Genomic DNA, 27,998 nt, shown 5'->3' on the forward strand with positions numbered 1-27,998 from the left:
ATCGTTTTAAATGCATGCTTTGTTTGCCAAAAACAAACTATATCACTGCATACAAAAATTCACTGTCCCACCTGAGGAAGCATATTATATGCAGCCTAAATGTTTTGTTAAGTGACCGTTTTCTATGTAGTCAGAGGAGCTTTGCAGTAAGGCTAGTAAAATGACTTTGCCTGCTCACTCCACTGCTAGGTCTGCTAGGATTACTATAAATAATGTTAACATTATATTGGCAAGTAATTCAAACTACGGAAACATCAATAAGGGAAACCGTGTGGGTTAATCGAATATTGTCAAATAATGTTTCCATTCTAATATCAGTGTAATGTCAATAATTCTAATGTGGCTGTGATTTCTAGTTTGAAAAGTGTTTGCTAGCATGTTGGGTGGCATGGAGTTGGCGGGCTTTAGCCATACTGCAAAAGGTTGTGGCAAGGTTAGACTACCAAGATGCCGCACTGCTAATTTTACTTTGTCTTTGTTAATATTGACTGTAGCATAATGTTGTATTGGATGACTGAATACCTAACTAGCAAAGAGAGAAAACCGTCATTTTATTATTGACTTTTAATATGGTATCATAATTTGCTTAAACAGGTTAGGCTAGGCTAATCAGTGAATCAATGTTTTTGTTCCTTAAACTAAAATGTAGGTTAAAACTTTTCTGCTACCACTACCTGAATGATGTACATCATTGGAATATGCCTTATGGATTATTATCAAAGACTGTATGATTATTATGCCCAAAATGGATTTGGTAGGTTGTATAATACTTTTAAACTATAACCTTTTTACAAATGTGAAGGAAGGTGTACTTTAATACTTAAGTATTTTTAAAAGCAAGTACTTCAGTACTTTCACTTAAGTAAGATTTTGAACATGCAACTTTCACTTGTATCGGAGTAGCATTTGACCAGTGGTATCTGTACTTTGACTCAAGTAATGAAATTGAGTACTTAGTCCGCCTCTGCTCATAACCATCCTGTTACGTGCATCAGGGTAAACGTGCCGTTTCCCGTGTTTTAGCCACATAAATCACCCCCCTTCTGATTGGCTATTGTCTCCGTATTGCAGCCACACATTGCTGTGTGGCCAAGCCCACAAAGGGGATGTGGCTTTGATTTTAAGCTTGAGCAGCACGCACGCACGCAGAGAGAGAGAGAGAGAGAGAGAGAGAGAGAGAGAGAGTGTGTGTGTGTGTGTGTGTGTGTGTGTGTGTGTGTGTGTGTGAGTGAAGCAGGGCTGCAATCTGAGCCCCTCACTGTTTAACATTTACATTAATGAGTTAGCGGTGCAGCTGAAACAGTCTGCAGCCCCCGGACTCACCCTGCAGGATAGAGAAGTAAAGTTCCTGCTCTATGCAGACGACCTAGTGCTGCTGTCCCAGAGCGCACAGGGACTACAACAGCACCTGGACCTTCTGGAGCAGTACTGCCAGGACTGGGCCCTGGCTGTAAACCTGAAGAAGACCAATATTATGGTCTTCCAGAAAAAGCCCAGATTCCAGGGACATAAATACCAGTTCACCCTGGGCAGCACTGTACTGGAACACACACCCCAGTACACTTACCTCGAACTCACCCTCACTGTGTCAGGTAGCTTCAGCACTGCAGTGAATGCACTAAAAGAAACAGCACGGAGAGCTCTATACGCAATCCGGAAGAGGTTTCACAACATCGTTATTCCCATTCCAATCTTGTGCAAATTATTTAATAATGTAATCCAACCCATCGTGCCGTACGGGAGTGAGATCTGGGGTCCACTAAACGAGCACAGCTACACTAAATGGGACAAACAACTAGCAGAAACCCTGCATGCAGAATTCTGTAGAATGATTCTTAATGTCCAAAGGAAAACTCCAACCAACGCATGCAGGGCTGAATTAGGCCGATTCCCCTTAATTATAAACATACAAAAACGATCCCTAAATTTCTGGAAGCACCTAAAAACAAGTCCAAGAGAAACCCTGCAGTTCAAAGCCCTACAGAGCCAAGAACTGACCCCTGAACAGAGTCCCCTCAGTCAGCCGGTCCTGAGACTCTCTGACCCTCAGCTCCATCTAAGCACCAGTCAGCTCATCAAACGCAGCAAGAACAGTTACCTAGAGCACTGGGAGAACCAAACCCAGGCTCAGAGTAAACTAGACTGCTTCCGTATGATAAAAACAGAGTACGAATTAGAACAGTACCTCCTGACAGTCAGAGACCCACAACAGTGACGGATCCTGACCAAATACCGGCTCAGTGACCACAGCCTGGCCATAGAGACAGGCAGGTATAAACGCTCCTGGCTGCCCAGAGAGAGGCGAATATGTGGTCAGTGCGAGAGTGGGGAAGTGGAAACGGAGCTGCACTTCCTCCTCCACTGCTCAAAATTCAACACAATACGAGAGCACTTCACACACAGGTTCAAACAAATAATACCAAACTACCACAGACTCACAGAACCAGAAACATTAGGGATACTCCTGGGAAAGGGGCACACTGCTCCCCTCACTGCCCAGTATATATTAACATGTCATCGCCTGAGAGACAGTGGGTAACACCTACCTCACCTACCCACCTCACTTAAAACTGTATATAGATAATAATATGTACATAACACTTATGTACACACCATACTTCCTTTTGTAAATAAAACACCAGATTATATACTGTAATTATTGTTATTTTTAACCATTGTAATTGTTTTTTGTTACTATTGCTATTTTTTTTATTATTACTCTATTTTGACAAGAACAAAACAAGAACAAAAACAACGTAAAAACGACAAGATACTAGAAAGGGGGCAGAGCCAGACGTGACAATAACATTTACAGATTTTGATTGCAATTGAATGCTTTTCTTAAATATTCATTGTCATAGTCTATGGACCCCCTAAAATAGCTTTGGCCACCTCAAGTATAAAAGTCTAGCTCCGCCAATGCTTATTGGGACAATAAATACACACATAACATAAAACGACAAGTTAGAAAGTAGTGCCACATTTATAATTGGTTCTGTAGATTATTTCCATGATTGAATATTGCTATATATAAGGCTATTTACAGTGTATGTTATATAATATTGCACGTGGGAAGTATTTTACATGGGTTGTATTGCACATGGTTTGGGAATTAACATTATTGCTGCCATTATTTACATGTTGTTCAGTGCAGTGATGGCTCTTAAGTAAAAGCTGTCTCTGAGACTTGTTCGAGTTTTGAGCAACCTGTACCGTCTGCCTGAGGGTAACAGGTCAAAACAGGTGATTGCTGGGGTAGGATGAGTCCTTGGTGATACTGACCGCCCTTCTGAGGTAGTGAGAGGTAGCGAGAGGTAGGTAGGTAGGTAGGTAGGTAGGTGGGTGAGTGAGTGAGTGAGTGAGTGGGTGGGTGAGTGAGCGAGCGAGCGAGTGTGTGCGTGCAAGTAAGTTAGTTAGTTAGTTAGTTAGTTGCTGAATCTGAAATGCAGTACCTTCCTATTCAGTACGCCAAAGCAGTACGAGATACTGTAACAGGTAGTATGTCCGAGGTTATGAAAACTGCCCAGTTGCCAACTGAAAGAACGCACTGCGTTAATATCTAGTGCCTACTGCTTAACGACATTTCGGATTCAGCCAGAGAGTACTGGGTTGGTGCGTTAAGGTAAATTACGAGCAGGTGTGTGTGTATGTGCTCACTCCACTACAAACGCTAGAGTCACATTTAAAAGCTCACTATTGAGATATTGGATTCAGACACTTCTGTATTATGTTTAGTTTGGTCTTTATTTTGTCTTTGTCCTCTTCTTTCTTTTGTTGTTCCTGTAAGTGGAGAATTTAGTTAGTTAGAATTTAGGCAGTCGTTAATGTAATGTTACTCACTCATTACTGTAACACTACTCACTCATTAATGTAACACTGCTCATTTATTAATGTACTGCTACTCACTCATCAATGTAATGTTACTCATAAATGTAACTACTCACTCATTAATGTAACGCTACTCATTCATTAATGTAATGCTTGTTACTCATTAGTGTAACACTGCTCACTCATTAATGTAACACTACTCACTCATCAATGTAATGTTACTCATTAGTGTAACACTGCTAATTCATTAATGTAACACTACTCACTCATTAATGTAACACTACTCACTCATTAATGTAACACTACTCACTCATCAATGTAACTCTACTCACTCATCAATGTAACACTGCTCACTCATCAATGCAACACTACTCACTCGTCAATGTAACTACTCACTCATTAATGTAACGCTACTCATTCATTAATGTAATGCTACTCACTCATCAATGTAATGTTACTCATTAGTGTAACACTGCTCACTCATTAATGTAACGCTACTCATTCATTCATGTAACACTACACATTCATTAAAGTAACGATACTCACTTGTTTCATCTCCACTGTGAAATCTAGAGAAACAAATCTAGAGGAAAGAAAATGGTTAGTTAAAATTATTCTTGGAAACCATAAGGTACCAGTCACTGGAAACATACATGAAAGCATTTGAACCTGTGAGGGTATGAGCGCATACATCTGCAGGGAGGCGTAGTCATGAAAGGAGGACCATCCACACACACCCCCCCAAGAAGCTCTGCCACAAGTCCGAACTCCTCTGGGTCATCGACACACATCTCCTCTGGTTCATCGACAAACATCTCCTCGGGGTCATCGACACACATCTCCTCCGGTTCATCGACACACATCTCAATCTCTTTGAAGTCAGCGCAGACTAAAACAAGGAAATAAAGTTAAAAATAACCCTTTAAAATCACAACGAGGGGAAATCGAACACATCTGTATGGTTCTAAAGTCATGCCAGTGACCTTACCTGACTTCCTGACCTCTTGCGATTGTCTCTGTCTGGGCCTGAGCACTGAGAGTGACCCAGGCCAACACCGCCGGACCTTGTCCAGATAGGACTTCAATGCAGGAAGTTCGTCCTCGCTGTCATCTGTGTCTGGGTCAGTCCCGTCTCCCACATACAACTCCCTCTGCTGCTGTCCCCCTGAACACACAAAGACGGCACTTCACGTCTCTGTGGGAGAGTATTTCGCAAAAGAATAGATTGTGAAATAAAGAAACAGAGGTGAAAGTGTGCAGGTCTACACATTGCACTGGCCAATTGGGTGCAGCAGGAGGTGGAGCTCCTCCACGGAGTGTCTGGTGTGGAGGTGGAGATGATGGCATTTGCTCATGTGCTTCAGCAGATGCTGGGAGTGCAGTGTGGAGGGCGTGTACAACACCAGCTTTGACCCACCCAGAGGATCGGCCTTTATTTCAAACCTCCGGCCCTGTTAACGTCAAAACAGGCTTTATTAGTTAGGAATATGGGTTCTTTATTAGTTAGGAATATGGGTTCTTTCTCCCCTCACTGCCAGGTAGTCGGCACTGAAAGCACCTTAAAGGTGAGATGATGTATGCTAGACCAGACCAATTCATAGAAAAGCTGCTGTTTTCCATTGACCATCTGAAAACAATAAACACAAATAGTTTAAACTGGACATTTAAAACATAACATGCTTTGGTCCTCTGACCATGAAAAGCATTCAGCTCTGTGGAGAGCACAGCACCTCTACCTCAGAGACGTGAAGTCCAGTCAAAGCTAGACCTAACCACACACTGGCACTCTGTTCTTTCTTCCCCTGGAAATGAAGAGAGAGATGAGATTAATAGCACTTTCAGCTGGCCCCTCTACCCCACTGCTTGGGCCCTGACCTTGCTCATATTGTAGAAGGTGAGAGGCACGTCACTGAGGCTGTAGGCCTCCTGGATGAACAGCAGGGCGGCGGTGTGCGCATCCATCCCTATCAGCTCCCTATGCAGGCCTGGGGTGTGCTGCAGCACGTAGTCACAGCCACGCCCGCTCACAAGCTGAAACGCCACATGGTTTGATCAGTTTAATCTGTTACTCAAAATTATAGAAATCTGAGAATTAATTTAAATATATTATTAAGAAAAACTAAGAAAAAATACTAGAAATGCCCATCTCCACTACAGGGGCAGGATTAAAGATAATAATTTTTTTTTGTTATGAGCGGAAGCAGAGATGAATATGGGTCATTCCACTAGAATGGTTCAAATTGGACTTTGACATTTTCAATTTTTTTGATTAAATGTATCATTTCTATGTATACCTCACAGCATTAAGGATATTTTTAACTATCAGAAAATCATATTTTCCCATCTCAGGCATTAGCTCTTTATTATTATTGGTCATTTTTTCAAGATCTGGGTAATGGTTTTTTTCAACCCCGTTACGTACAGAGTGGAGGCTCTCTGAATATGTTCATAAAATGCATTTCTGAAGAAATCAATATTTTCATATTAATCAGATGTCCCCAAAACTAATTCAATAATTGTGAATACAAAAATGTTACAGAATCTCACTTTTTTGCAATACTAAAGTCTGAAATGTTCATTTTCATGAAAGCGCTCTTGTCATTTTTCATCAAAAGTGTGGTTTAACTAAAGAATCTTCACCAAAATCAATAAGCGTATAATAACTCTCAACATTTTAGACAGAAGTCAACAAACATTAAATTACTTTTCAAAGCATAAAAAAAAATAATGTATTAAAATGTGGGCGTGACGGGGTTGAGACTAGGGTAACGGGGTTGAAGATGGTAACGGGGTTGAAGGGACAAACGGGGCTTAGAGGACAGGATGCTGGAAATTCACATGTGAGGTTAAATAATGATGGATGTGTTAGTCATGAGATTAAGCATTGTGACTAATGTTAGTGTGATGATGATCTGAATGGCAATGTGTCTCCCATGTGGCTTTGAAATCAAATCAATGAGTGGTGTTTTAAGAGGCCTCATCATGTCCTACTAGCTTGTTTGTTTGATCAGTTCTACATGACATAAAATGATGAAAAAAACATCAACATTTAGGAGTGCTGCCTTGGAGGACTTTATTGTTCCCATCAATGTCAAAGAAGGACAACAGATTGAACTGAGATTGAACTCAGTTGAACTGAGTTTTATTAACCCAAATTAAAAACAATGGCAACTACGACAACATCTAATCTAGAAAACATTCTAAACCGAATAACTTGTGTTGACAAAGTGGAGTGTGTGTGTGTGTGTGTGTGTGTGTGTACATGTGAGGGTGTGTGTGTGTGTATGGGTGTGTGTGTGTATGCCTGTCTGTCTGTCTTTGTGTGTGTATTTGTGTCCTGTAGTGAAAAGGAAGAAGTTGCCTCGTTGTTTGTACTGAGTACGCGGGCCGTGACTTAAAAAGTGCAGCAGACACTTGTGGATGTTGGGCATGAAGGTAATCCAGCACAGGATGTAGGTGTTGCCATACTGCTGGAGTCTTTGTGTCTACTGTGGGAGATGGTGCAAAAGCACACAGGCTCTGGGTGTCTGCCAACATACAACACACCAGTATGAAGGGAGGCCTGTTGATGTGAAGGCCCAAAGTGGACCGCCTGAACTTGGCAGCTGTATTTACAGCTGTAATTTTCTGAAAAGTCAACATGTATCAAAGCCTCTTCCCTTGACATGTTCTTCTTCAGTTCACAACAGAAGGCATACTGCTGCTTAATGTTAGTGATGCTGTTTAAATCTGTGGAAGAGCTGTGCAAGAGCTCCATGAGGTCTTCTTCTGTGCTCTCCAGATTGACAGTTGCCTTTTCTCCCTCTTTCTTTTTACCCATCTCCTCCTTTTGGGGTTAACATGGCACTTTCCAGTTATTAGATTTATTTTTGACCATGGTGAATCAGAATGTTTCCTTAAACGTTGGCACCATTTTTTATTTTTCCTTCATTTTTCTTTCTTTTTCAACTTTTTCCTTGGGTTCTTCTATTTGCCTTTTGAACTTGTTTCTTTATTTTCTGTTCCTCTTCTGTGCCACCAGATGTTGCCTACAAAACAATACAGTGAAGTTAAGGGTTATGTGCCTTGCTCAAAGGCACTTCAGTCATGACCTGTTGGCTCTAGTAACTAAACCGGCAACCTTCCTATCACAAGCCAAGTGCACTAAACACCAGGCCATGGCTGCCCCTAGTATTAGTATTGGTAAAAGAATGTTGATCAAATATAATAATTCTTAAAATAAGTAGGTAACAACAACCAAAATCTTAAAATCACAACCCCATCACAATCTCTCAACCCCGTTACTGTCAAACGTAACGGGGTTGAGTGTGACGGGGTTGTGATTTTTGCACAAAAAGGCAACTGCTCTACTTACTGTACACCAGAGATAGCACAAGGCATGCATGAGATTCAGAATTAGCATATAATTTTGAAAAAAAAATAAACTTTTTTTATAAGTAATAGTTTTCTGTCTTTTTTTTATGTGACGGTGTTGAGTCACTGAGTTTGGTGACCACAATATCACAAGATAAATGACCAAAATTTAATAAAAGAAGGAAGCCACTTACCTGTCTTTGATGTCCTGTTGTCCAAAATACTTGAGTGATGTCACTTCTTGATGTACATGCTCATACGCATCATACCATTGATTTTGTGGGGGAGATTCATTTGTGTTACGGGGTTGAGGGGTTACTCAGGTACAGAACTAAATAATGTGTTTTTAATGAATAATTATCAATTAATTTTGAAAAAAATTATCACAAACAATTAAAAACAGACAGTTGTTTAGGTTGATAGCAAAATATATCAACTTTTTATAGTTGTATTTGGTATATTCTAATTATACTTTCATTGAAGGCCATGAGGGACATGACAAAATAGGGGGTGTCAGCAAAAATAAATAAATAAATAAAGTTTTCATAAAAAGATCAAACAAAAAAAAATTATACTGTATTAAAGGAGATATTTCAATGTATGTGTAAAGCTGTTAAAATATAGATTTTTGTGACCAGATAGATAAAATACACCTAAAGAGGAGATAGGGACTCAAAATGTGCCATTTCCAAGGAATGACCCATATATTTTGGCCCCATATAATAGAAAACTGTAAAGAAATGTAAAATGATGCCTTAGAGATTATGACAAAATGTTTGGCACTTTTGCATGTAATGAACTAGGCGATGACTTAAAGCCTAAATATTTTTGAGGGTAAAGCAATTCAACAGACAATCCATAGAAGACATTTTGATAAACGTGACAAACAATTGCCCATGACCATTTGCAAAATGTATAAAAGCATTTGCAAAAAAGTGAAGCACAATGAGAAATGTGATTATGATGTGCACAAGTGACGAGGAGATGTGGAGACTGAATGAACAGTTTTGAGCATTTCAATTCTGATCTGAGAAATCCAAACCAAATCAACTGAGAAAAACACTGTGATGGATCATAAGTGATGGACACTGCACATGTGCAAACAACAACCCACCCAGGGTGGAAAGTAGTCGAGGGGGCTGAAGTAAGATCCCTCTCCCTCTCTCCAGTCCCCCAGGTCCGCCTGTAAGGCGTACGCAGCCAGCTGGAAGAAACGTCCTTCCTGAGCGTAGCACCAGGATCTCACAACCCCGCCTTTCAGGTCGGCGTAATACAGGCCGCAGGCCGCCTTGTCCCTGTACAGACGACGAGGTTACCAAAGGACAGTCTGGAATGGGACAGTAGAGAGCTGAGGGAACTGTAAACCGCAGGATGAAATCTACCAGCCATGTGTTTGTGTTCACTCACGCAATATGGCGTCCATTTTCTATGTAGTACTGCACTCTCAGATGCAGAACTATCCTCTCCTGTTCATGCAATTGTGCACTTAATTTTGCAATGTAATTAAAAATCAAATATGACTCAGATTCATTGGTATGGGTTGCTTATATGTTTAACATTACCTGTAATGTATTCCTCTTCCATGCTTTAGGGAAGTAGGTAGTTAATTTTTTCTCCAGGTCCAAAAACAAGTGGCCATTATCTAAGAAAATCTCATTTTAACAAACATTGTGAGCCAATACAGAACATTTGCATTCATGCAAACTAACAATTACCAAGGCTGTTTTAGTGAACTCTTGTACAATAAAAACACCAGTGAGCAGGTCGTCCGTGTTATAAACATTGCACAGTAATTAAGAAGCAGGAGACCTTTGTCAGCACAACTCCCACACACCCCTCACTTCTCCCACAACACATTTACCCTTTACGAAGTGAAGGCCAAAATGAGTCAGTTCTTTAAGGCCAAGCAGTTGGCACAGTTGATTAATCACATCCTGACCTTTGTGCTCCAGCTACGACATGCATCGCACACCACAACGTCCAGGGTGACCCGCACAGACACAAGAAACATAAGACAATTTATGAGTCAAATATCCAAAGAGGACATTTTGATCCATTTCTGACAATGTACTCATTTAGTGTATGTGCTATAAATACTTATGAATTCAATGAAATTTATGAAGTACTGTTTTCCAAATAATACACCTGGTACAATAACTTACCCCCACAGAAATGTCCACTTTGTTCTTGTTTGGTAAAACTACACACAAAACCCTGGACTGATTGCTCATATCGGGCCAAGCTCTTCCTCTTCAGAGCACAGCGCACTTGAAGCCACTGATAGTGGCAACTCCTACTGGGAAGCTCGGGTGTGTGGGTTTTATATTAGCCCTGTTTTATATACAGACACCCCCGATTTACACTACCTCCTCTTAACTCACCTCCCATGAGATTCCTGTGTGTCTGTGTGTGGAGGAGGTGTTAAGTGCTGACTATGAAAGAGTGATAAATGTGGCATCTCCTGAAAGTGAAAATCTTCTAGCAGAGCTTGGAAGAAAAACCCCCAGAATGCAACGCAACCACATTTGGAAAAAGACTTGCCATCATTTCTTAACTTAAGATTAATTTATTTTAAAAACAAAAGCATTACCTGTGCTTGAAAACGTTGGTTTTACAGACATGTAAGAGAAGAAATGAAAACGCAGCAAGTAGAGCGAGCTGGTGCCCAGGAGTTCAAGGAGAAGTTCCTGTCAGAACCACATCACACACGAAGACTTCCTGATTAGACTAAATGATAGGTCATGCTCTCCCTCTGACTGAGCAAGGCTGTGACTTTGCCAGAGTTTGGTACTCTGCGTAAGAGGATGATCCCAACAGTAAATCCCTCCCCCCACAAGTGCCATGTGGTAAAAGAGCACTGTATAACATTATACAGTACAGTACAGTACTACTCTCACAGAGACCATGGGAGAATCACCCAGCAGTTCCCAGCAAATGATCGTTTTACTTCTTTTCTTTTTTTAACTTCGTTTTACTCCTGCCGCAATGTGATTGGCTAAGCACAAATACTTCTGTGCTTAGCTAAAGTGAATAAAATCCTTGTTTTTTTTTTATTAATTAATTTTTTTAAGTCCATTGCTTCTAGAAGCTTGTTTCACAGTTGCTGACTTTCAAATCATGATAATGTGAAGCAAGCACTTACAGACTAACACATGCCAGTGTTTCACTGCAGCAGTCTATGGTCACCATGCCTAATACTACGAGCTGAGCACCCATGAGCATGCACCTCCACCACGGGCCCAAGGAGCAAATGTTCCCCTCCGGTCAGTGAAGGGCTCCTTCATCCTGTTCTCAAAGGCACAGCACAGGTGCTGCCCCTGCCCCTAATGCCCTGCTAATGCCCCCCCCCCCCCCCCCCCCCCCCCTCCCTCCCCCTTCCCGAACACACAAGCTCACAAGCACAAACACAACGGGGCCATGCACACAAATCATTCAGCATACAGCTCAGGGTTCTGAGATACATGAACACAGCGCACTACAAAACACTAGAATACAACCACAATACATTCCTGCAATGACAAATCAGCTCAGCTACCATCGGCAGGAACCACACAGAACCAAACGCACCCCACCCAGCCAACAGAACCAAACAGAACAGATTAACAGTGGATCCCATAAGTAACATCTGAATGTCACAACCTAAAAAAGTGACCAGCCATTTTGTAAGGAAGAACCTTCATTAGATCAGAGCACAAACTGAAAATCTATTTAAAAAAAAACAAACCCCATAATCCATATTAAATGGAGTGGTTGCACTGTTAGTCAACATCTTTAATTCTTGGAGATTGTTTTTGTTAATTGAATTATGATTATAGAGGTAAACAGAAAAGTCCATTCATCACAGTAAACAAAACACACAAGTCCATATGATCATACATGCAAGAAAAACCGTCCATGGCTTTAGCGTGTACCCATGCACCCCCACTGCAGGCGCCTTGGAAACTCCGAGACTGAGATCACAGGATGGAGCAGTGTGGTGGTGGGCCACTCGAAGGAGAAACCGAAAGACGTTTAGGTTTACGAACGAAAACGTTCATCATCACAGGAGCTACATGTGTAGACTTATCTGTTGATCAGTTACATCCTGAAAACATGCATTATATTACTCACGGGATCACCTGTTTCAAAACTCATTCTGCTACACACCATATTTAGACACCTTTCTGTACACACACCCCCCCCCCCCCCCCCCAACTGTATGTATAATGAAACCGATGACCTATATCAGATACAACTCTTCAAACGTATACTAGTTTAAAGTGGCGGCAAACTCTGTATTTGTGATCTCATTCTAGAAGCTTCTAGAAAACACTGAATCCACACAGGGATGAGAAAACCACGGGGCTGTTTGGGTGAAGGCGGAGATCCTCCACCACTGGTGGGACGACGTCAGAACCGAGCGAGGTGCGTCCGAGCTGCTCCTAGGTGTTTGCTGAAGGCACTTCTAGGTAAAGCTTTCCGTAGAGTAGCACCTCGGATGGTGGTGAGTAGCCAGTAGAAGCCCTTGACACAGTGGGGTCGAGCGGAGCCGGGACGGGCTGTGGTTAGTGCCCTCGCCTCCTCACAACAGGCTGAAGTCCAGGATGTAGTAGAGGAGTTTGTTCTTGTTGGCCTGAGGTTGAAACGTGGCGCTGAGCTCCAGACGGCACACGCCACTCTCACAGCGCTCCTTCAGCACCTGTGGGGGGAGTAAACACGGCGGGACGTCACGGTTGGGGGTGACTACGCCCTCAGCTCCCTCCCCACCTCGCCCCGAGCACCATGGCCTCGGACTCTGCTGAACAGCACCAGTACAGCAGCGTGTGGGAGGATATGACACTCCTACACAGAGTTCTACAGCACCTCCACCAAACTGGTGTGGGTGACAATTTAAAATAATCATTTGAGATTATAAAGTATAATATAGTGAAAATAGGTTAGAATGGCAGGAATGCTAAAGAATATTAAAGACAAGGCTACACCCACCAGGCTGTGAGGATGCTGAACTCTCTCTGCTTTACAACCGCCCCACCCTCCCCACCAACCGCCACCGCAAACACTACTGAAGTGTGGCAACAGTTGTTCCAAGAACCGTTATGCGCCCTCACACCTCATACATCGTCTTATCTACTTTGATTCCCTCTACCACTGTTTCTTTAACAGAACTGGACACACTTGTTCACTGTACCAGCCATAAGCTCTATTATCTCTATATTGCACTATTGTTTATGTTCTGTTATACTGGTAGTGTCATTTCCTCTTAATCCCCCATCTTACCTGGTGCACTCTTACTCTTATATTGCACTATTGTCCCATTTTGTGTCTCTTGTCGCATGTATGTCTATATCAGTCACCTTGTACAGTTAGTGTCTCTCATTCTTTTATTATTAATCATTTTTATTTTGCTACTGCCAACTTTTGTGTTGTTATTCTTGCTGTAACGTGGGAAGGAGTGTAACGCAATTGTAATGATCTCTATGTCCTGTACATATGCAGAATTGACAATAAACTACTTGACTTGACAATGTTAATTAGCTTAACTAAATCACAAAAAATCTAAAGGTTTAAACACCCATCAGGTGACTGTATGAATCAGTACACAGTGCACCTCCACACACACACACGTACACACACACACGTACACACACACACACGTACACACACACACACGTACACACACACACACGTACACACACACACACACATGTACACACACACACACACGTACACACCCACGCATGCACACGCACCCACGCATATACGCACATGCACGCATGCACATGCACGCATGCACATGCACACACGCACATGCACGCATGCACATGCACACACGCACATGCACACACGCACATGCACACACGCACATGCACACACGCACATGCACGCACGCACATGCACGCACATGCACGCACATGCACGCACATGCACGCACGCACATGCACACACGCACATGCACACACGCACATGCACACATGCACACGCACACACGCTCTTGATGTTCTCTGACAGTGATCCAAGCCACCGAGTATCAATCCCCCACGGTGATGTGAATTTCTGATGAACATTGTAGTCATAACAAAAGAAAAAAAAAAAGACCATTCTGTGCAGCCCCGTTTTCCATTTGCTGACACTGCAATCTGTGAGGTACATGTAAAACTAGAGGGGGGGGGGGGGGGGGGGTGCAAGGTGGCCCACAGCAGGAGTACCGACACCTTATGGACACAGTATGGAGTTGTCTCAGTCCTGCCACCGCTTCTCAGCATAAACAAGGCTGCCCACTCCCCTTTGATTTGATCTACATCATTATATATATATATATATATATATATATATATATATATATATATATATATATATTGTTTATGCTGAGAAGATATTTGTATATAAATATATCATTTATAAGTGTGTGAGCTCTCTTACCCCCAGCTCTTTAAACGTCTTTACTGTATTCTTCACGAGGTAGTGTGTGGCGCTCTCTCCTGTGTAAACACAACAACAACACACAAAGGAACGAAAAGGATTAGGGGTAGGTTGGCGGGGCTTAGTCAGCAATGCGTCTTAGGCAGAAGCCGATTGGCGGGCGGGCGCGTGAAGGCGGGGCTGCGGGGGGCGGGACTGACCGTAGGACGCCACTCCTCTCTCTGTGCGTGTGAGCAGGTATTTGAAGAGCCTCTGAGTGTACTCCCTCTCTGGCACAGGGGTCAGCAGGCCGTGAACGAAGACGGCCGCCCCGCTGTAGGCCTCCAGGACGGGGCTCAGGACCCGCTGCAGGAAGGTGAAGAACTCCTGGTGCTCGGAGGACGGGCTCACCTACGAAAGCACCCGCGTTAGCTGACTGGGGTCTCAAGCAGAAGAACCTATTAAAGACTATGAAGCTATGTTGAGCACAGTTGGAGGGTACTGATCTCAGATCAGATACATGAACGCTGCATGTATGTAACGGGGTATTCTGGAGATCACAACTAGACAGGAAGGGCAGAACAGGGGCCAAAGGTTCCCAATGCAGTCAACCAATTCAGGAAATAACATGAGGAAATGTTAAGATTTACACAAAAATCTGGTTAATAACAGATCTCACACACACACACACACACACACACACACACACACACACACACACACACACACACACACAGAGAGAGAGAGAGAGAGAGAGAGAGAGAGAGAGAGAGATAGATCTGTTATTAACCAGATTTTTTTTCTCTCTCTCTCTCACACACACACACAGAGAGAGAGAGAGAGAGAGACAGAGAGAGAACAGTATATCAGCACCATGTGAGATCCAGAGGTCCCGACAGGTTTGTCGTGTCTCACCTTCAGGTAGCGGTCTCTCTGTTCTTCTCCAAAATCACTGTCCTCATCCTCCTCGTCGCTCCTCCAGGCCAGAGGCTCGGGGAACTTCTTGGGCCAGGGCTCCTCTGAGGGGCTGAGCTCCTCCTGCTCCTCCTGAACACAACACCCGTCAGTGGTGTCATCAGGGAACTGGGCAGTTACAAAACAATATGCATAAGATGCAGATGAAACCAGTGGCAACAGTTATTTTACTGTTCATTCTTTCACAGACTATAGAATTCCATGTACTCATTTAAAACTGTGCACCCCCTGGTGGCCAAAGGCAGCACTGCATTAAAACCATTACTGCATTAATACTGCATATTAAACTTAGATTTTTTTTAATGACTTATTTTACACAGATAAAATGAACGTATCCTGTGGTGTAACATTCAAGTCTTCCAGAGGAGCTCTCAGTAATGTTAGTTTTATTACAACAGCAGTTTCCACATTTGTCTCCTGAATAACTGAACTGCAGCACCATTATGTTGAATTTTTATTTGGACATTAAAGCTACACAAACAAGTTATTCTAGTTTAGAGGCTTTTTAACAGTCCCAGCTCTGAGTTCACTGTACCTGTATAAGTACAAACAGGGAAGAGGGTTTATTTGGGGATTATAGCAGGGGAATCCCAGGACCCACCTCAGCCACGATGAGAACCCCGTACTGGATCAGTCTGGTCACAGCTTCGTGCAGAACCTGGTAGACCGTCTGACAAGGCTTTCAACAAAACAGAAGGTTTCCTGTCAGTGCGTGCCACTGGTGGGGAAACTACAGAAGATAACATCTCGCAGCGTGCATTAGATCCACTGCAGCCCTGTGGTTAGCCAGCAGACCAAAGAGGAATGAAAGAAATGAAAGAAAAAGTAAGATGAATGCTAGGAAAAAGTCAGACTTCTAGTTCCCTTTTGGGTCGGTTATTCCCATGACCTCATGAACCCAGATGGGGACAAACCCACCACAGGTAGGGAACCTTGTTTTGGAACCATGGAAACAAGTCTCACTGCAGAGTCTCGTGTGCCCTTTTTAGACGTCAGCACTGAAGGTGTAACATGGCAAGACAAGTCATCAAACGGGCCAACTCTGAACGCTGGTAATGGATAAGAGGGCTCCTGCTGGCCCAGGGTCACGCGTCGGTGGTGGGACTCACCTGTGCCACGAGCACCTCGTTGGACAGGAAGTGGGAGAGGCCGGCGGCTCTGCGGATGAGGCTCTCCTGGCTGAGCAGCGTGGGGGCGGAGCCGAGGTCCTCCTGGCACACCGCCTGCTCCCTCAGCATGGACAGGACGCTGCAAGCTAACACAGGCCACGCCCACCCCGTTAACAGCGTAGGACGCGCTGTACACCGTCGAACGTGCTGCGTCGTGCGATGACTGGCTAGATGTTGCGTTATCTCGGATTAATCACAGCGCAATCGGCCAGGTACGATTGGAATCGGCCGTGCGCGATTCAATCAGAAATGTTCTAAAACGAAACCCCAGCAGGCGTGCGGGTGTAGACGGGGTGGCTACCTATGATGGCGTCGGCGATGAAGACGTGGAACAGGCCGTTGCTGTAGAAGTTGAGCTCGAAGAGGGCCGGCACGGTCTTGCTGGGGGAGATGACGAACTCGGTGTTGCGGTCGGTACCGGTCACGTTCACGCAGTTGCCCAGCAGGTTGAGGGCGTGCATCACCACGTCCTCGGAGTTGCCCGAGAAGCCCAGGTCAAAGTCCCGCGACAGGATCTCCTCCTTCATGTTGAAGAAGTCCTCCACCAGCCGAGACAGCAGCACGCCCTGCACCACCCAACAGGCTTCAGTACCGAGACTGGGCCGGTCACGCATACCGGCTATGGGTTCATGCAGTTCATGGAGGACGTGTGCGTGAGGTGAAGGTTGAGCAGGTGTGGTAATGGAGCCCTCACCTGTCTGTGGCGGTAGAGCAGGAGACAGGCCACGATGTGAGTGGACATGATCGCCGAGGACTTACTGGCCGCTAGAGAAAAACCCCAAACATAATTCATTTAGCATGTATTGGCTGAGGGATCCATATTTCAGTACATTTACTGTTACTAAAACAACCGTTCTAACCAGTCTGTGTGTATAATGCAACGCTAACCCATATAGCGCTGTGTAGGGAATGTGGTTATGACGTGACAGGAATCAAAGGAATTTCTTTATCATTTCAAAGGGCTTAGGGTACTGCCCCCGTGACCCGGACCGGGATAAGCGGAAGGCAATGGTGGGTTGGGTTTCAAACGGCTACAAACACGAGAGAAATGCCATTATGTGGAACGTGCAGTTAATAAGCAGCAAAGATCAGGTTCATGTGAAGTTGATATTAAACATTTAGAGGCTGCAATTCACCCCTGCAATTCTCCCCTGACCTAGAGACCTAGCAGAAAAAAACCCAACAGAGCACTATCACACACACTGCAACGTGATTGGCTGAGAGCACCAGGCCTGGGTAACCTGCAGTAACCTCAGTCATGCAGACTGCCTGCCTCAGGGACGGCATCTCCCGCCCCCTCTGGAAGGGGAGGGGCTGGGAGGAGACTGGCAGCACAGGCGTGGAGGGGAGGGGCTGTGTGGGGGAGGGGCTGTGGAGGGGGAGGGGCTGTGTGGGGGAGGCTTTGAGACGGCACCCCCCCAGAGGGCTCTTACTGAAGAGAACATGCTTGGCCAGGTTTGAGATGACCTGCCTCCTCCAGGGCTCGTCCGACAGCTCCCTGGAGTCCGGCTGCTCCTCTGCCTCCCCGTTCAACAGCACCTGGTCTGGCCTGGGAGGGAAATACACCTCACGTCACTTCTCTGCATATACTGGTGTGTGTGTGTGTGTGTGTGTGTGTGTGTGGAGGCTGCACCCACTGCGCTATGATCATGATGGGAAGGAGGATCTGCTCCAGGGTGAGGGGTGCGGGGAGGTTGCGACTCCGCTGTGTGTTCAGGTACTCCTGTGGGAGGAGGAGAGAGGGGGAGGTGGTGTGTGAGGTGTGTGTGTGGTCCCGGTGAGGTGTGTGTGGCCCCGGTGAGGTGTGTGTGGCCCCGGTGAGGTGCGTGTGGTCCCGGTGAGGTGCGTGTGGTCCCGGTGAGGTGTGTGTGGTCCCGGTGAGGTGTGTGTGGCCCCGGTGAAGTGCGTGTGGCCCCGGTGAGGTGTGTGGGGTCCCGGTGAGGTGTGTGTGGTCCCGGTGAGGTGCGTGTGGTCCCGGTGAGGTGCGTGTGGTCCCGGTGAGGTGTGTGTGGTCCCGGTGAGGTGTGTGTGGCCCCGGTGAGGTGTGTGTGGTCCCGGTGAGGTGCGTGTGGTCCCGGTGAGGTGCGTGTGGTCCCGGTGAGGTGCGTGTGGTCCCGGTGAGGTGTGTGTGTGGTCCCGGTGAGGTGCGTGTGGTCCCGGTGAGGTGTGTGTGTGGTCCCGGTGAGGTGTGTGTGGTCCCGGTGAGGTGTGTGTGGTCCCGGTGAGGTGTGTGTGGCCCCGGTGAGGTGTGTGTGTGGTCCCGGTGAGGTGTGTGTGGCCCCGGTGAGGTGTGTGTGTGTGGCCCCGGTGAGGTGTGTGTGGCCCCGGTGAGGTGTGTGTGGCCCCGGTGAGGTGTGTGTGGTCCCGGTGAGGTGTGTGTGTGGTCCCGGTGAGGTGTGTGTGTGGCCCCGGTGAGGTGTGTGTGGTCCCGGTGAGGTGTGTGTGGTCCCGGTGAGGTGTGTGTGGCCCCGGTGAGGTGTGTGTGTGGTCCCGGTGAGGTGTGTGTGGCCCCGGTGAGGTGTGTGTGTGGTCCCGGTGAGGTGTGTGTGGCCCCGGTGAGGTGTGTGTGTGGCCCCGGTGAGGTGTGTGTGGTCCCGGTGAGGTGTGTGTGGCCCCGGTGAGGTGTGTGTGGCCCCGGTGAGGTGTGTGTGTGGTCCCGGTGAGGTGTGTGTGTGGTCCCGGTGAGGTGTGTGTGTGGTCCCGGTGAGGTGTGTGTGTGGTCCCGGTGAGGTGCGTGTGGTCCCGGTGAGGTGCGTGTGGTCCCGGTGAGGTGCGTGTGGTCCCGGTGAGGTGTGTGTGGCCCCGGTGAGGTGTGTGTGTGGTCCCGGTGAGGTGTGTGTGTGGTCCCGGTGAGGTGTGTGTGGTGGTCCCGGTGAGGTGCGTGTGGTCCCGGTGAGGTGCGTGTGGTCCCGGTGAGGTGCGTGTGGCCCCGGTGAGGTGCGTGTGGCCCCGGTGAGGTGTGTGTGGTCCCGGTGAGGTGTGTGTGGCCCCGGTGAGGTGCGTGTGGTCCCGGTGAGGTGTGTGTGGCCCCGGTGAGGTGCGTGTGGTCCCGGTGAGGTGCGTGTGGTCCCGGTGAGGTGCGTGTGGTCCCGGTGAGGTGTGTGTGGTCCCGGTGAGGTGCGTGTGGCCCCGGTGAAGTGCGTGTGGCCCCGGTGAGGTGCGTGTGGTCCCGGTGAGGTGCGTGTGGTCCCGGTGAGGTGCGTGTGGTCCCGGTGAGGTGTGTGTGGTCCCGGTGAGGTGTGTGTGGCCCCGGTGAAGTGCGTGTGGCCCCGGTGAGGTGTGTGTGGTCCCGGTGAGGTGCGTGTGGTCCCGGTGAGGTGCGTGTGGTCCCGGTGAGGTGCGTGTGGTCCCGGTGAGGTGCGTGTGGTCCCGGTGAGGTGTGTGTGGCCCCGGTGAAGTGCGTGTGGCCCCGGTGAGGTGTGTGTGGTCCCGGTGAGGTGCGTGTGGTCCCGGTGAGGTGCGTGTGGCCCCGGTGAGGTGTGTGTGGTCCCGGTGAGGTGTGTGTGGTCTCTCACCTTCAGAGAGAAGGGCTGGGTGAAGTCCACGCGCACACAGCCGTAGTTCTTGCGGAGCATGCGGAACACGCCGCAGGTGACGCCCCACAGGCTCTCGTTCTTCTTGGGCTTCCCCTGCGGAGGGAGACACGGGGTCAGAGGTCACGTGGCCACGTTGACCCCCACCCCCCCCACGGTGACCCCGCGACCCCCACCAGCTGCTCGCTGTTGTAGTTGCCCTCGATGATGCGGTCGTAGGAGATGCCCACGGGCACGATGAGCACGTCCGGGATGGTGCCGGCGCACAGCGCGTCCACCACGATGGAGAGCATGCCGGCCCGCGCCGGGGACGGCTTACCGCTGCGGGAGCGCGTGCCCTCCAGGTACACCTCCAAAAACTGCTGCTGACGCAGGAGCTCCTCCGTGTACTGGGGAGGGAGCAGGGGAGGGTGTGAGGACGCCACACACACACACACACACACACACACACACACACACACACACACACACACACACACACACACACACACACACACACAGGACGATCACCATATGCTAGTGCTGCAAAGCCGAGACAGAGATACGTGTGCTGTTTAATTTCACCTGTATGACTATGGGAGAAAAATAAGATAAAATCTCCTTACAGTCGTAAGGAGAAAAAAAAAAAAAGACTTGACGTAGTTTTGATAGTTTTGCCCATATTTATACAAGCTTAGCCCTCTCCCTCTGCAGAAGACCAACCACATAATCCCTTCAATCTCTTCAGTCTCGCATTATCATTGTAATTACTGGAGATCTGTAGTAATAAAACATATTCACTCATGCATAATGCAAGAGTTACTCCCCCACTGCTGTTCGAAACCTTTTCAGTGTGTATTACAGTAGCGCTTCACAACTCAGAAAACAAAATAATGAAAGCCAATTTTCCTTATAGCTCACCCCTATAAGGGGACGGGCATGAACAGCTCCTACTTCAGCCAGACTAGATTTATATTTAGTGCACAGAGCCAATAGTTTACTTGTTCTATGGAAGAAAGAAAACATATAAAACTATAATAAAGTTCACAAAGTTTCCAGAGAAACATACATATATAATATGCATGTTTAATAACATAAAATAATTTGTGTGTGTGTGTGTACGCATGGCATCTCAAAATGAAGCAAACACCCATATAAAATGAACGGTTAAGGCTCCCTGATGAACATCTCGCTGAATGCCTACAACAACAACTCTTTAAGATGAACAACACTGTGTATCTTCACCATCTTTGCCCACTGGAGACACCCTGTTTGTGTGTGTGTGTGTGTGTGTGTGTGTGTGAGAGTGTGTGTGTGTGTGTGTGTGTATATAGGTAATATATACCCCTAGGAATCATCCCAGTGTTTACACACAGGTAGTGGGAGTTTGTTCCAGCATCTGGGTGCTAGCACCAAAGCAGGTTTAGAGACGCGTCTGTCTCTTGAGGAGAGGTTCATCATGCTGTACTATAGAGACAGACGTGACGCAGGTCCGTTCTTGTCCTTCTAGGCACGCGGCAGGGTTTGAAATCTAATGTGGGCGACGACAGGAACCCAGTGGAGCAAACACAGCAGTGAAGTGATGTGTGTGAACTTGGCGAGATCAAGTTCAGCTGTATTCTGAATCAAGGGTCTAGACTCTAGAGGGACGTGCAGGTCGCCAGGTGCAGGACTCCAGTCCTTAAATGAGTTACTGGATGAGCGTCTGTAGGATGAAGTGGCTGAAACCTCCTTTTGTTATAGAAGAGAAACCTGCATATCTGGGTCATTTTACTAACAGAAAACAAGCCTAGATTCTTTGCATTTTCCTATAGCTTATTACGTGAGCTCACAAAGCGGATGGACAGATATTCCTGTCCATGTTGTCCAGTTGTGGAGACGAATTACTGACCATGTCGTAGGTCTTTCTGGTTTAGACCACAAACGCTACAGAGGACCCAACAATTCCAGTTCCACAGTTTTAGACGACAAAACACTAAAAGGTGGAGGGACTGTATATGTGGCAACACAGGTTTGGAGGAGGTGTGGGACACTCCCATGACACCAGCATGTAGTCACTGGCAAACCCAGGCGATCAGAAACACACTGCCTTTACATTCATCTACCCACTTGGCCCTACATGGAAAAAGTCCACGAGAGAGCACAGTTCTGCACGCCAGCCATCTGAGATCAGACCGACCCGCCCATCTCCTTCGTGTGTACATCACAGGGCCGAGCAGAGACGCGTCTTCTCACCGCGTGTAGAAGGGACCTGTACAGAATGTCCTTCTTCCCGTCTGAGGTCTCATCCATCTTACGGCGAATGAAGAACCCTCCCAGCTTGCGGATCAAGGTGCTGAAAGACAGTGGATGGTGGAGCGTTAAAAAACTCCACCCCTTAAAACTCAACGGCACACGTAGACGGAGGCGCCGCTCACCTGAAGATGGGGATGTTGAGGTTGTTGCCTGCGGCGATGTGAGGAGCTTTGATGTTATGACAGAAGAGGATGAAGGTGATGAGGAGGTAGTCGATGTGAGACTTGTGCACGGGCAGGAAGACCAGAGGAGCGTTGTACTGAAACACAAGACAGCACACCGCCCTCAAACGCACGCAAGCGATCGCACGCGCACGTGAGACTCGGACTCGCGGGAGGCCACGCTCAGCCTGCTGCTCCAGGGGCTCCAGTGGGTAGACGCCAGTGGAGGATTCCACGCAGCTTTGGAGAACTCTGGAGATGAAGTAGCCGTGTGTGTGTGTGTGTGTGTGTGTGTGTGTGTGTGTGTGTGACTCTCACCTCTGAGGCAGCTTTCTTCACCATCTCCAGCTGGCCCTTGTGGATCTGAATGCTCCAGAAGAAGCCATTGAACAGCTTCAGTAGAGTCCACCCTGTCAACCTACACAGCCATTAAAGGTTACTGCAGTGAGGACACACACCCCACACACACACACACACACACACACACAAACCTGATGAGACTGGGGGAAATATTGGCCACCATTTCCTGCAGGAAGCCTCTGGCCTTACACCTCACTTTGTGCACGGCCTTCTGGTCCGCCTGGGCCTCGGGGTCAGCGGAGCCGGCCTCACACGCCACGTCCGCAATGGCGCTCTGCACCCTAGCGAGAGCACAGACACCTGGGATAGCTCCCTGGAGGACCTCTCACCATCTCCTTCACACAGCACTGGCCTCGTATGGGAGCGGTTCCTACCCGCTGTTGTTGAGGACGTTGTCCACCACGTTGCGAGCGAACATGTCCTTGTGGACGTCCCGCTCCAGGACGAAGAGCACGTAGCTGAGTCTCCGAGCCAGCCAGCCGCGGTGTCTGCACACAGACGCAAGGGCACGCCGCGGTCAGAGTCACTCCAAAAGAGTCAAGCATTAATCAAGTGTGTGCACACGCACTTTCTACACTTCATAAAGTAAAACTACAAATCTAGTTTGCCATCCAACTTATCATCAGTGGCCACTTCCTGTTTGCTAGATATTTTGGGGCTGCAGACCACTATAGACTATAGTCCTGTGGTCAAAAACTGAGCCCGTAATGGCACACCTCTGAAACACAGAAGACAGGGGTACTATAAATTGTCTAGGTGCAAGGTAAAGGTCTCTTCTCATGCATATGGTGAGGGTAAAGCTATACGTATCTGCAATACAGGTCTGGGAGCTTTAATGTAAATAAGTCAGCAGATAGCAAATCTCAATCCTCCTCAATCAAATTTCCCCTCTTCATGCCTACTAATGTGCTTTACAGTATTGCCGGTGTTGGTCACTGGATCTAAGCTCATGGTGTACACTGATCAACAACATTAAAGATTCACGAATCTGGTTCCAACACCTTCACTTAGTTCCTCCTGCCCGGCACCCACATATACTCACAGAGGCAAACCACCACTTGCACTGAAGAAGTGGGTTTAAATGACACTGCCTCGTACAGGGTGTGGAGTCCGTGAGATGGTCTGAGCTGTTTATTACTGGGGTGTCACTATGATTTTATGAAGTTACAGGCGGACCTTTACCTTGTGTGCGTCTCATTGATGTAAATTACATTGCGGAGTCCTAAGGAAGGGATGCTAGAATTAAACAGTCTTTCCTGAAACAAAACGTGAGACAATAAGACAACATTAGTTATCAACAGGCATGGGGATTCTTTGTACATGTAGGCCATTCTCCTGTAGTATATACCTAGTATATATACACCTTATATACCATAGATATACACATTTTAATACTAAAATAATTACTTAGTTCACTTTGAGCCAGAAAACTGAACGAGGCGTACAGAAGCCTGGGGAGCCAACCTGACTCTGGGGTGTACACGTGTGACAGCATCTCCCCACGAACGGACGCTTCCTGTTCAGGAGGCCGTCCTTCCACAAGCTGGTCACGCAGTGCAGGACAGAAGGGCTGCAACTTCGATCCTATCAGTGAACACACACACACACACACACACACACACACACACGCATAAAATACATACATACACACACACACAGTATCAGTACATTGGTTCACAGAACATTCCTGCCCTCTAACACAAGTCAGGCAACATTCTACCCAGTTGAACTTTCTAAGAAGCCTGTTATTCCTCTACCCGACCTCCCATGTGTATATTTACACGAACACATCCCATCATAGTTTAATGTATTGTGAATGGCCTCTGCCTCCTGGTTCTGAATGTCAGCATCGAGCTGACTCCACACATCCTCCACACATCCATGCAGACGGTCTTTCACCAGCAGTGCAAATGAGCCTAAGAGATCCGTATGCTCGTTAGCGCACCAGTGACCATACTGGCCATGGACAGGTGTACTAATGAGACATATTGACAGACCTGTGGGACGACTGTGGAGACGCTGCCATTTAAACCTCACCTGATCCTCACAGAGGGGCTTCCCACGAGTAGCCTGCTCCCCGCTGTTGGCCAGGAGCACACCGTCTGGGCCCCACAACGCCAGGCTGGCATCCATCCCCTCCACCGTCCTCCGCGCCACGTGTGACCGCTAGAAACCTACAGAACACGTACACACGCGGTGGAGCGTCAGACCTGCCGGGATGGAGGGCGGGGGCGGAGCTAGCGCGGTGGGCGGAGCCGCCTCATCGCCTGACAGCCCGCACACAGGAATGCTGCGTTTCATGTCCTTACTGGTCTCTCCGACGTGGGCGGCGATGTTATCTGTCGTGTTAAGCCAAGCCATGAGAAGTGAGGAAAGCTGGAAAGGTAAGTTTGATAACAGAGATGGTTGAATATGTCTATTTTGCTTTACTGTACACCACTGTGAGCTGAAGAAAAAGAAAAAAAGATCAAACACTCAATAAAGATCTGGTCAGCTGTAGTGGTGTGGTCAGAATCTGGCCAGTAAGAATACTGGTACACATTTCTAATCAAGTGCCTGCCAGACACTATGAAAAAAGCTGAACTGTTCTAGCACAGTTTTCCTAATGCCATGAATGTAATGTTGTGACAGTATTCAGTGGGCTATATATACCACTATGTCCCAGATGACATAATGCTGAACCTGCAAATATCGTAGCATAATAACAATTACTCAATGACATCTACGGTCGCCTCCCGAACTATCTATGGCAGTCAAGGAAACATGGAGCCTATTTCAGATCGTGACCCACTTGAGACTTGACCTTGACCAAGGACAGAGTCTCGCTGAGGCCCACAGCCGAGGCAGGACACCTGTGGCAGGGCTGCTAGCTTCTCCCCTTACACCCCCACCAACGCCACAGCGCCCAGGCCGACCTGCTGGCCACGGCCGTCCCTCCACGGCGACCTGCCAGCCCGTGGTCATGAGCTTCTCCACTCACTGGTGTCGGGTTAAGAAGACAGAAAGCCCAGAGCATGTCAGACTGGAGCAGGGGCCCGTCTGGGCTAATAGCTACCCAGGGAAAGGGCAGCGGGGTTGTGGGTCCCAGTGTGACACAAGGGGGTCCGGCCGATAGGCAGCACTCCCACGTCTGCTCAAACAGCTATTCATAGAAGTCAAGCAGGAGAGAAAAGATTCAGCAAATCCATATAGGACAGTCTGTTCTTTCACAGCCAAATGGGAAATATACACGTGAATCTGAAAAGCACCTCAGAGTAGGCTACACGTTTACACCTTTTTCCCTTTTAGAGTAGGCCTATACATGTATTGCTCCAGTGAAACAAAGTCAATAAAGCACTATTAACCATACACAGACGATGATTTTTACTAATACATGAGTTCAGAAAACCCCGTGCTGACTTCAAGTTTAATTTATTAAGTGCACAATAGAAGAACAGGGGTAGTGTGCAGTCACAAATGTGACAAACACCACAAGTGTGCAACTATCCAGGTCTTGGTTATAGACCGAATTTCAGTTCCTGGATTCAGAAACGCATTCTTGCATGGAGACACTGTGGTAGCTTCTCTCCGGGGCGTTGAAGGAGTAGCCCACCTCTAACCACAACATCTCGCGAGGGACCGGCAGAGGGGACCGGTGACACCTCACCGACAACACAGACGCCACTGGAGAGGAGACACGGAACCTGATGTCTTTCTTCATGCAGCTGAGGGCTGCACTCCTCTTCAATGTAACTAAATGTTAATAAAAACTACATCCGTGACTTTATACTCACAGATATTGTCCACGAGCGACATTCTCAGAAGTGAAGGAGAAGTTCCAGGTACAATTAAAAGATTGTAATCACTGCATCAGGAGGCTCCTGGGCGACTGCAGTGTAATTACAAGCAGACTCTTACATTCTAATTAGGCAGGAATTGGGTCGCAGAGAACGAAACAATCTCCACATCACGACCTAAAGCAACAGAACCGGATCAGTGTGAGGTTGCGGGAGAGAGATGCACTTGGCTTCATCGTGGCTCCTAGAAGAAAGTTGAGAGAACTCTCATCTGGTCTACATTGTCTGATGTGTTTCTCCTAACGGGTGACCAGCACACTGATGAGACCCAAAAAAACAGGGGAGGGTGAGGGGCGAGATGTTCTGGATCCTGGCCAGGTGTCCGAGCCTGCACAACACCGAAAGGCCAGGCGGCGTGATTGATGGCCAACGTGCACGCGCGCTCATCCCTCTCTCCCGGCACGCGCGGTTACTAGGCGACCGCCGTAAGCCAGGTCTCCCACCACTAACCAGGGCACGGCTGTCCGCCCCTGCCCGCCTCACCACAAAGAAAGTCCACATTCTTATACCCGGGTCCAAGAGCGGAACAGCCCGGAAGACTGGTCGCCTCAGGACCGTTAACGTGAACCCGAGAACACGACGTTAAAAACGGACAACACGAGCCACTCCGCCACTTTTGACGTGACCCCTGACATTGCCGAGCCGACGGCGAGCAGCCCGCTAGCCGCCTAGCCGTCCTAGCTAAGACAGTCACCGGCCCACTACACCAATAACACCAATACTCGCCGCAGGAGAGACACATAACACGGGAATTTATCTCAGAGAACTATTTCAGCCACCACTGCGTTTCCCACGACTCGAACGACGCGTTAGCCCGAACTGACAGCCCTCTCTAGCTCGCTAGCTCCGGGTATGTCCGCATGCTAAGCTAACTGACCCCCGCCGCTAGCGCGCGAACCCGCTGACGGAAAGCTCGCGCAAGCGATGAGCCGAACCGGGAAAAAAACCAAAGCTGTGTGTTTTTACCGTGAAAAATGTCGTCCGTAGGTAACATCTCCGTTAAAGCATGCCCGACTCTCCGGAACGTGAGACGGTTCTTGTCCTTGAGCCAACCGGCACTCTCACAGCTCCCCTCGGCGCTCACGGCGGGTGGCGACAGTGGACGTGCTCCACTAGAGGGCGCTGTTCACG

The 27,998-nt window shown here is 47.5% G+C and overlaps 2 protein-coding genes across 7 annotated transcripts; both read right to left on the reverse strand.

Annotated features, from left to right (window-relative positions):
* Positions 1-1,137: 1,137 nt before the first annotated feature.
* LOC143510213 (FERM domain-containing protein 6) lies at positions 1,138-11,535 on the reverse strand. 3 transcript variants are annotated; one of them, XM_076999318.1, is made up of 13 exons: positions 10,344-11,535; positions 10,043-10,133; positions 9,744-9,766; positions 9,589-9,647; positions 9,296-9,476; positions 5,704-5,859; positions 5,565-5,630; positions 5,387-5,455; positions 5,108-5,279; positions 4,817-4,993; positions 4,498-4,717; positions 4,375-4,411; positions 1,138-3,780 (listed from the first exon to the last, which is right to left on the reverse strand). In XM_076999318.1, the coding sequence occupies exons 1-13, from the start codon at positions 10,410-10,412 to the stop codon at positions 3,694-3,696; spliced, it is 1,407 nt and encodes a 468-aa protein (XP_076855433.1). In that variant the 5' UTR covers positions 10,413-11,535; the 3' UTR covers positions 1,138-3,693. The 3 variants fall into 3 exon arrangements, with proteins under 3 accessions (XP_076855433.1, XP_076855434.1, XP_076855432.1); XM_076999319.1 differs by having other exon boundaries at positions 4,520-4,717; positions 9,744-9,823; XM_076999317.1 differs by having other exon boundaries at positions 9,744-9,823.
* A 383-nt stretch (positions 11,536-11,918) lies between these two features.
* On the reverse strand, positions 11,919-27,990 carry gpam (glycerol-3-phosphate acyltransferase, mitochondrial). Of its 4 annotated transcripts, none has more exons than XM_076999322.1 (22): positions 27,834-27,970; positions 25,341-25,407; positions 25,069-25,205; positions 24,496-24,615; positions 24,214-24,287; positions 23,406-23,519; positions 23,163-23,312; positions 22,990-23,089; positions 22,633-22,769; positions 22,451-22,550; positions 20,413-20,625; positions 20,219-20,332; positions 18,341-18,426; positions 18,137-18,252; positions 17,398-17,468; positions 17,005-17,269; positions 16,644-16,789; positions 16,136-16,213; positions 15,475-15,642; positions 14,781-14,970; positions 14,581-14,639; positions 11,919-12,859 (listed from the first exon to the last, which is right to left on the reverse strand). In XM_076999322.1, the coding sequence occupies exons 3-22, from the start codon at positions 25,162-25,164 to the stop codon at positions 12,743-12,745; spliced, it is 2,514 nt and encodes an 837-aa protein (XP_076855437.1). In that variant the 5' UTR covers positions 25,165-25,205; positions 25,341-25,407; positions 27,834-27,970; the 3' UTR covers positions 11,919-12,742. The 4 variants fall into 4 exon arrangements, with proteins under 4 accessions (XP_076855437.1, XP_076855438.1, XP_076855439.1 ...); XM_076999323.1 differs by having other exon boundaries at positions 25,341-25,370; positions 27,834-27,967; XM_076999324.1 differs by lacking the exon at positions 25,341-25,407 and having other exon boundaries at positions 15,475-15,606; positions 27,834-27,990.
* Positions 27,991-27,998: the final 8 nt, after the last annotated feature.

Source organism: Brachyhypopomus gauderio, chromosome 3 (assembly GCF_052324685.1).
Source record: "Brachyhypopomus gauderio isolate BG-103 chromosome 3, BGAUD_0.2, whole genome shotgun sequence".
Lineage (NCBI taxonomy): Eukaryota > Metazoa > Chordata > Actinopteri > Gymnotiformes > Hypopomidae > Brachyhypopomus > Brachyhypopomus gauderio.